The following is a 10,000-nucleotide window of genomic DNA, read 5'->3' as shown; positions in this document are numbered from 1 at the left end:
GAGGAATTAACTTCAGTTGGGGAAACAGTGAGCAGACTTTTGCTGCTTGAGGTATGACACATTCTAACAAGACGATGTAATGCTGGAAGCTGTCATTTTCCCTATGGGATCCGGTAAGCCATGTTTATTCAGCAAGTAAATAAGGGCTTCACAAGGGCTTATTAAGACTGTAGACTTTTTCTGGGCTAAATCGATTCATATATTACACATATTTAGCCTTGAGGAATCATTTAATCTGGGTATTTTGATAAAATAATATCGGCAGGCACTGTTTTAGACACCTTATTCTTTAGGGGCTTTCCCTAATCATAGGCAGAGCCTCATTTTCGCGCCGGTATTGCGCACTTGTTTTTGAGAGGCATGACATGCAGTCGCATGTGTGAGGAGCTCTGATACATAGAAAAGACTTTCTGAAGGCATCATTTGGTATCGTATTCCCCTTTGGGCTTGGTTGGGTCTCAGCAAAGCAGATACCAGGGACTGTAAAGGGGTTAAAGTTTAAACGGCTCCGGTTCCGTTATTTTAAGGGTTAAAGCTTCCAAATTTGGTGTGCAATACTTTTAAGGCTTTAAGACACTGTGGTGAAATTTTGGTGAATTTTGAACAATTCCTTCATACTTTTTCGCAATTGCAGTAATAAAGTGTGTTCAGTTTAAAATTTAAAGTGACAGTAACGGTTTTATTTTAAAACGTTTTTTGTACTTTGTTATCAAGTTTATGCCTGTTTAACATGTCTGAACTACCAGATAGACTGTGTTCTGAATGTGGGGAAGCCAGGGTTCCTTCTCATTTAAATAAATGTGATTTATGTGACACTGAAAATGATGCCCAAGATGATTCCTCAAGTGAGGGGAGTAAGCATGGTACTGCATCATTCCCTCCTTCGTCTACACGAGTCTTGCCCACTCAGGAGGCCCCTAGTACATCTAGCGCGCCAATACTCCTTACTATGCAACAATTAACGGCTGTAATGGATAATTCTATCAAAAACATTTTAGCCAAAATGCCCACTTATCAGCGTAAGCGCGACTGCTCTGTTTTAGATACTGAAGAGCATGAGGACGCTGATGATAATGGTTCTGAAATGCCCCTACACCAGTCTGAGGGGGCCAGGGAGGTTTTGTCTGAGGGAGAAATTTCAGATTCAGGGAAAATTTCTCAACAAGCTGAACCCGATGTGATTACATTTAAATTTAAGTTGGAACATCTCCGCGCTCTGCTTAAGGAGGTATTATCCACTCTGGATGATTGTGAGAATTTGATCATTCCAGAGAAACTATGTAAAATGGACAAGTTCCTAGAGGTCCCGGGGCTCCCAGAAGCTTTTCCTATACCCAAGCGGGTGGCGGACATTGTAAATAAAGAATGGGAAAGGCCCGGTATACCTTTCGTCCCTCCCCCCATATTTAAAAAATTGTTTCCTATGGTCGACTCCAGAAAGGACTTATGGCAGACAGTCCCCAAGGTCGAGGGAGCGGTTTCTACTTTAAACAAACGCACCACTATACCCATAGAAGATAGTTGTGCTTTCAAAGATCCTATGGATAAAAAATTAGAAGGTTTGCTTAAAAAGATGTTTGTTCAGCAAGGTTACCTTCTACAACCAATTTCATGCATTGTCCCTGTCACTACAGCCGCGTGTTTCTGGTTCGATGAACTAGTTAAGGCGATCGATAGTGATTCTCCTCCTTATGAGGAGATTATGGACAGAATCCGTGCTCTCAAATTGGCTAATTCTTTCACCCTAGACACCACTTTGCAATTGGCTAGGTTAGCGGCGAAAAATTCTGGGTTTGCTATTGTGGCGCGCAGAGCGCTTTGGTTGAAATCTTGGTCAGCGGATGCGTCTTCCAAGAACAAACTACTTAACATTCCTTTCAAGGGGAAAACGCTGTTTGGCCCTGACTTGAAAGAGATTATCTCTGATATCACTGGGGGTAAGGGCCACGCCCTTCCTCAGGATAGGTCTTTCAAGGCCAAAAATAAACCTAATTTTCGTCCCTTTTGTAGAAACGGACCAGCCCCAAGTGCTACGTCCTCTAAACAAGAGGGTAATACTTCTCAAGCCAAGCCAGCCTGGAGACCAATGCAAGGCTGGAACAAGGGAAAGCAGGCCAAGAAACCTGCCACTGCTACCAAGACAGCATGAAATGTTGGCCCCCGATCCGGGACCGGATCTGGTGGGGGGCAGACTCTCTCTCTTCGCTCAGGCTTGGGCAAGAGATGTTCTGGATCCTTGGGCACTAGAAATAGTCTCCCAAGGTTATCTTCTGGAATTCAAGGGGCTTCCCCCAAGGGGGAGGTTCCACAGGTCTCAATTGTCTTCAGACCACATAAAAAGACAGGCATTCTTACATTGTGTAGAAGACCTGCTAAAAATGGGAGTGATTCATCCTGTTCCATTAGGAGAACAAGGGATGGGGTTCTACTCCAATCTGTTCATAGTTCCCAAAAAAGAGGGAACGTTCAGACCAATCTTAGATCTCAAGATCTTAAACAAGTTTCTCAAGGTTCCATCGTTCAAGATGGAAACCATTCGAACAATTCTTCCTTCCATCCAGGAAGGTCAATTCATGACCACGGTGGATTTAAAGGATGCGTATCTACATATTCCTATCCACAAGGAACATCATCGGTTCCTAAGGTTCGCATTCCTGGACAAGCATTACCAGTTCGTGGCGCTTCCCTTCGGATTAGCCACTGCTCCAAGGATTTTCACAAAGGTACTAGGGTCCCTTCTAGCGGTGCTAAGACCAAGGGGCATTGCAGTAGTACCTTACTTGGACGACATTCTGATTCAAGCGTCGTCCCTTCCTCAAGCAAAGGCTCACACGGACATAGTCCTGGCCTTTCTCAGATCTCACGGATGGAAAGTGAACGTGGAAAAGAGTTCTCTATCTCCGTCGACAAGGGTTCCCTTCTTGGGAACAATTATAGACTCCTTAGAAATGAGGATTTTTCTGACAGAGGCCAGAAAAACAAAACTTCTAAACTCTTGTCGGACACTTCATTCCGTTCCTCTTCCTTCCATAGCGCAGTGCATGGAAGTAATAGGTTTGATGGTAGCGGCAATGGACATAGTTCCTTTTGCGCGCATTCATCTAAGACCATTACAACTGTGCATGCTCAGTCAGTGGAATGGGGACTATACAGACTTGTCTCCGAAGATACAAGTAAATCAGAGGACCAGAGACTCACTCCGTTGGTGGCTGTCCCTGGACAACCTGTCACAAGGGATGACCTTCCGCAGACCAGAGTGGGTCATTGTCACGACCGACGCCAGTCTGATGGGCTGGGGCGCGGTCTGGGGATCCCTGAAAGCTCAGGGTCTTTGGTCTCGGGAAGAATCTCTTCTACCGATAAATATTCTGGAACTGAGAGCGATATTCAATGCTCTCAAGGCTTGGCCTCAGCTAGCGAAGGCCAAGTTCATACGGTTTCAATCAGACAACATGACGACTGTTGCGTACATCAACCATCAGGGGGGAACAAGGAGTTCCCTGGCGATGGAAGAAGTGACCAAAATCATTCAATGGGCGGAGACTCGCTCCTGCCACCTGTCTGCAATCCACATCCCAGGAGTGGAAAATTGGGAAGCGGATTTTCTGAGTCGTCAGACATTGCATCCGGGGGAGTGGGAACTCCATCCGGAAATCTTTGCCCAAATCACTCTACTGTGGGGCATTCCAGACATGGATCTGATGGCCTCTTGTCAGAACTTCAAGGTTCCTTGCTACGGGTCCAGATCCAGGGATCCCAAGGCGACTCTAGTAGATGCACTAGTAGCACCTTGGACCTTCAAACTAGCTTATGTATTCCCGCCGTTTCCTCTCATCCCCAGGCTGGTAGCCAGGATCCATCAGGAGAGGGCGTCGGTGATCTTGATAGCTCCTGCGTGGCCACGCAGGACTTGGTATGCAGATCTGGTGAATATGTCATCGGCTCCACCATGGAAGCTACCTTTGAGACGAGACCTTCTTGTTCAAGGTCCGTTCGAACATCCGAATCTGGTCTCACTCCAGCTGACTGCTTGGAGATTGAACGCTTGATTTTATCAAAACGAGGGTTCTCAGATTCTGTTATTGATACTCTTGTTCAGGCCAGAAAGCCTGTAACTAGAAAAATTTACCACAAAATATGGAAAAAATATATCTGTTGGTGTGAATCTAAAGGATTCCCCTGGGACAAGGTAAAGATTCCTAAGATTCTATCTTTTCTCCAAGAAGGATTGGAGAAAGGGTTATCTGCAAGTTCCTTGAAGGGACAGATTTCTGCCTTGTCTGTGTTACTTCACAAAAAGCTGGCAGCTGTGCCAGATGTTCAAGCCTTTGTTCAGGCTCTGGTTAGAATCAAGCCTGTTTACAAACCTTTGACTCCTCCTTGGAGTCTCAACTTAGTTCTTTCAGTTCTTCAGGGGGTTCCGTTTGAACCCTTACATTCCGTTGATATTAAGTTATTATCTTGGAAAGTTTTGTTTTTGGTTGCAATTTCTTCTGCTAGAAGAGTTTCAGAATTATCTGCTCTGCAGTGTTCTCCTCCTTATCTGGTGTTCCATGCAGATAAGGTGGTTTTACGTACTAAACCTGGTTTTCTTCCAAAAGTTGTTTCTAACAAAAACATTAACCAGGAGATAGTCGTGCCTTCTTTGTGTCCGAAACCTGTTTCGAAGAAGGAACGTTTGTTGCACAATTTGGATGTTGTTCGCGCTCTAAAATTCTATTTAGATGCTACAAAGGATTTTAGACAAACATCTTCCTTGTTTGTTGTTTATTCTGGTAAAAGGAGAGGTCAAAAAGCAACTTCTACCTCTCTCTCTTTTTGGATTAAAAGCATCATCAGATTGGCTTACGAGACTGCCGGACGGCAGCCTCCTGAAAGAATCACAGCTCATTCCACTAGGGCTGTGGCTTCCACATGGGCCTTCAAGAACGAGGCTTCTGTTGATCAGATATGTAGGGCAGCGACTTGGTCTTCACTGCACACTTTTACCAAATTTTACAAGTTTGATACTTTTGCTTCTTCTGAGGCTGTTTTTGGGAGAAAGGTTTTGCAAGCCGTGGTGCCTTCCATTTAGGTGACCTGATTTGCTCCCTCCCTTCATCCGTGTCCTAAAGCTTTGGTATTGGTTCCCACAAGTAAGGATGACGCCGTGGACCGGACACACCTATGTTGGAGAAAACAGAATTTATGTTTACCTGATAAATTACTTTCTCCAACGGTGTGTCCGGTCCACGGCCCGCCCTGGTTTTTTAATCAGGTCTGATAATTTATTTTCTTTAACTACAGTCACCACGGTATCATATGGTTTCTCCTATGCAATTATTCCTCCTTAACGTCGGTCGAATGACTGGGGTAGGCGGAGCCTAGGAGGGATCATGTGACCAGCTTTGCTGGGCTCTTTGCCATTTCCTGTTGGGGAAGAGAATATCTCACAAGTAAGGATGACGCCGTGGACCGGACACACCGTTGGAGAAAGTAATTTATCAGGTAAACATAAATTCTGTTTTCGTGTATATATATATATATGTGTGTGTGTGTTTTATATATATATATATATATGTTTATATGTAAAAATATATGCCTGTAGGGGTACTTGCTACAAAATTCTGAGAAACACTAGTTTAGCGCTGTCAACAATCAGAATTTTGCTAAATATTTTAATTAGTATGCACATATAGTCTAGTGTTTTTGTTTTGTTTAAAAAAAAAAAATGATAGTAAAACCTATTTTCTACTTAGTTTAAAAATTGTAGTTAAATTCGGAACAATTATTTTGCTGCTCAGCTTACTGTTTTTTTCTCATTTACCCTCAGTATGTTGGGATCCATAGGGTAAAAGTTGCATCTGCTTAATTGTATTAATCCATTTTTAGCTAATGCCCACGAGATAAATTGAAACTTTTGCTAGAGAACTAAATTGTGAGTTGTCCCTAAGCAGAGCCATTCATTTCACATCACTTACATATAACCAGGTCAGCTCTTACCAAAGTCTTCATGGGAACTACTGTTTTTTGTGATAATTCTGTATTATATGACAGGATTGGCCTAGATTCTTTAATCCTTTGACAGGGACTATATATATTGCATCTTATATCAGCAAACGGCATCTTAATTCTTGGTCACGTTTTATTTTTCACCTAATTTTCTTTCTCTTATCCTTTTCTGTTATATGATTTATATATATATTGTGTGAGCTGTAGCTCTTGTCCATCTTGAAGTGTTTTTAAAAAGGGGGGAAAAGATTGTGACCACTGTCTTTATTTTTGTTTAAAGGTAAAGCCACACGACTGCTCGTGGCTGGTTTGATTCCCAGTGAAGTTATCCATATGAGTGCATCTCTTGCTTAATTGAATTTTAGCCATGCTCTCTTTAGGGGTCACCCCTGCAGGGTTAATCACATGGGACAGGGTTTATCTTGTGGGAAGAGGTATGGAGTATGTCCTGGGTTCTGGTGTTTCTCTACTATAGTGTTAGGCAGCTGGCATCCCTAGGGCTTTATGTCGTTCATGGAGGTTTCCACTCCAGACTTTATCCTCTCCACTAGATCTGGAAAGAATGTTAATCTTTAACTTGAGAGAAAAACAAACACATGCTCTGTTTTACCCCACAAGCAACATCCAGGATGCCCTTCAATTTTGGTTTGGGGCTGCTTTGCTGCGTCAGGGCCTTTGGACGGATTGCTATCATCGAAGGAAAAATGAATTCCCACGTTTATCAAAACATTTTGCAGGAGAACTTAAGGCCATCTGTCTACCAGCTGAAGCTCAACAGAAGATGGGTGTTGCAACAGGACAATGACCCAAAGCATAGAAGTAAATAAAAAACAGAATGGCTTAAACAGAAGAAAATACGCCTTCTGAAGTGGCCTAGTCAGAGTCCTGACCTCAACCCGATTGAGATGCTGTGGCATGACCTCAAGAAAGCGATTCACACCAGACATCCCAAGAATATTGCTGAACTGAAACAGTTCAAGAATTACTCCTGAACGTTGTGCATGTCTGATCTGCAACTACAGGAAACGTTTGGTTGAAGTTATTGCTGCCAAAGGAGGTTCAACCAGTTATTAAATCCAAGGGTTCACATACTTTTTCCACCTGCACTGTGAATGTTTACATGGTGTGTTCAATAAAAACATGGCAACATTTCATTCTTTGTGTGTTATTAGTTTAAGCAGACTGTGATTGTCTATTGTTGTGACTTAGATGATGATCAGATCACATTTTATGACAAATTTGTGCAGAAATCCATATCATTCCAAAGAGTTCACATACTTTTTCTTGCAACTATATCCAGATCTGCTAAGAAGGTATTTTAAATCCAAGGGGCTTGATGTTCAGGTTACTCATTTTTGGCGGCATCTTGTCTTAGGGAACATAGCCTTCATGTTTGCCTAACTCTTAGGTAAGCAATCTTTTTTCAAATGTTGCAGGCAGATTCATCATACCCTCTACGCTATCATCAACTTCTTATGTTCCTTGAAAATCTGTGAAGGGAATGGCTCTTTAAAAAGTTTCTTAGGCTCTTTTGGCCTGTATGTATTTGACTAGATTACTATCGTAACAGAATCATACTCTTTGTTTTTGCAAAGAAATTAGGACATTTTGTGCTGACCTTAAAAAAATTGAATACATTTGTATGATTTGCGTATTCCAAGAAAGAGTTCCTTAATTCAGTCACCATTGCCATGGAACTGGCTTGGTTCGTGGCCAACTTAAAATTTAACGTCTGCTTTTTTAAATGCCATCTATACAATTTCATTAAAGTTTGCTTTTGGTCTTATCTGGATAATATTCTGGTAAAGGTGCAGTTCAAGAATTTGACTGTTTGCCACGCTTATTAAACAATCAGCCCATCAGAATTATGCTTGGCACAACAGTTTATCCAGAAATTTGCTTTTTTATTTCTGGGTGCAAAGCTGAATAAAATTCTGTCAAAAAAGTTTTCTTGATCTTTCAATTGGTCAGCAAACTAATCCTTGAGTAAAGCTTTGCATGGTGACCTTGGGTTTGCTGGTAGTAGCTCTAGACTATATTCATTTTTTGTGATTCCTTAAAAGTTTTAAAATACAAAAACCTAGACACATAGAATAATCATTCATAGGATGTAAAAATGAACCTTTTTTTGATAAGATTGAATCATATCATCATGAATAAGACAAAGAGCAAATTAATCGGCTAAGTGAGCAGTGCATCATGGGATTTTGTTATACTTCCAAATGATAAATGTATACAATATTTAATTGAAGAGTTAATTTTTAAATCCTTTTGAAGGCTGAAGATAAAGTTTTGATTGTAATACATGTGACAAATAATACTTGCCTAAATTACATAAGATATTGTTACATCCCCTCTCCAAACTGTCCCATTTTAAAGATGTAAATATTCCAAACTATTCTGAAATCCAATCTTTTTTTCAGTCCCAAGCAGTTTAAATATATGGTTTTCTACCTGTAATATATATATTTTTTAAATTATTGCATAAATACTATTGAATAGGGACTAAACACATAGGCCTCTAGTTATCAAGATCTGGCGGACCTGACCCGACACTGCGGATCAGGTCCGCTAGACCGCGCTGAAAGAGCTGCTGGTGCAATGCCGCCCTCTGCAGACTTGCGGCCAATAGGCCGCCAGCAGGGAGGTGTCAATCAACCCGATCGTACTCGATCGGGTTGTATTGTGGCGATGTCTGTCCGCCGGAATGGTTATGGAGCAGCAGTCTTTGAGACCGCTGCTTAATAACTGCTGTTTCTGGCGAGCCTGCAGAAACACGGGGCATCAAGCTCCATTCGGCGCTTGATACATATGCCCCATAAAGTCTGCCAAGGACTTCAATGCATTGGAAAACGCCTGATAATGACATAGCCAGTGAGCTAATCAAAACAGGTTATACATGTTGCAACCAATCACCAGCCATAGTTGCAAAGCAGTAGGGTATTTTGTTATTTATCTGTTAGGTCCCTTTAATTTGGACATATTGTAGTGACTAATAAAGCCTTTCCTGAAATGGTGTTACAAATATATTATTTACCTTCTGCTGTTTGCCCCAAAATGTACAATTACATTTTTATTTTTTTTTAAACAAAAACGTGTTTAATTGTTCCTTTTTCTAGGAGACTATGCCACCACCCACTCATACAGGGTTTTCTGGGCACCACCTACCATTTGTGGGATTCACCTACACAAGTAACTGGTAAGAAGCTGCCTCTTATGCATTTTTACAAAATACCGTAAAGGGACATGACACCAAAAACTTTTCATTTGTGATTCAGAAAGAATGTACAATTTAAAAAGAAAATACAATTTACTAGCATTTACTTTGTTCACTTGATATCCTTTTGTTGACAAACATACCTAGGTAGATAGCATGCACATTTATGGAAGCATTTATTTTCTTAAAGGGACAGTAAACCCCAAATTTTTCTTTCATGATTCAGACAGAGAATACAATTTTAAACAACATTCCAATTTACCTCTATTATCTAATTTGCTTCTTTCTTTAGATATCCTTTGTTGAAGATATAGCCAATTACATGAGGCATCTATGTGAGGCCACCAATCAGCAGCTACTGAGCCTATCTAGATATGCTTTTCAGGAAATAAAATCAAGAGAATAAAGCAAATTAGATAATAGAAGTCAATTAGAAAGTTGTTAAAATTGTATTCTCTATCTAAATCATGAAAGAAAAAAATTGGGTTTAATGTTGCTTTAAGTGTTATGTATTTTGCAAACAATACTGCCATCTAGTGCTCAAAAAGTGTATAACATTGGTAAAAGCATTTTTTAAAAATGTGATGCTATACTGTATAAAGTTCCAGATACGTGCATATTACCTATCTAGGTATGCTCTGAAACTGAAATGAATATTATGAGAACAAAATAAATTTGACAGTAGACAAAAATTGTAAAGTTTTTTTAATGGGCTAACTGAATCACAAAAGGAACAATATGTAATGCCAGTTCTTCTTATGGCTTTTAATGCCTTTGTGGGACATTCTGGTA

The 10,000-nt window shown here is 40.9% G+C and overlaps 1 protein-coding gene across 1 annotated transcript in view; it reads left to right on the top strand.

The window, feature by feature from the left end:
• CDC42BPA (CDC42 binding protein kinase alpha) overlaps positions 1 to 10,000 on the top strand; it is a 643,466-nt gene that overhangs the window by 418,038 nt on the left and 215,428 nt on the right. The window contains exon 9 of the mRNA XM_053712628.1: positions 9,111 to 9,190. Within this exon, the coding sequence (XP_053568603.1) occupies positions 9,111 to 9,190 (80 nt within the window). The remainder of the gene's footprint in view (positions 1 to 9,110; positions 9,191 to 10,000) is intronic.

This window comes from Bombina bombina, chromosome 4 (genome assembly GCF_027579735.1).
Source record: "Bombina bombina isolate aBomBom1 chromosome 4, aBomBom1.pri, whole genome shotgun sequence".
Classification (NCBI taxonomy): Eukaryota; Metazoa; Chordata; class Amphibia; order Anura; family Bombinatoridae; genus Bombina; species Bombina bombina.
The sequence above is the reverse complement of the archived record's forward strand: the minus strand, read 5'-3'. Positions and strand labels throughout refer to the sequence as shown.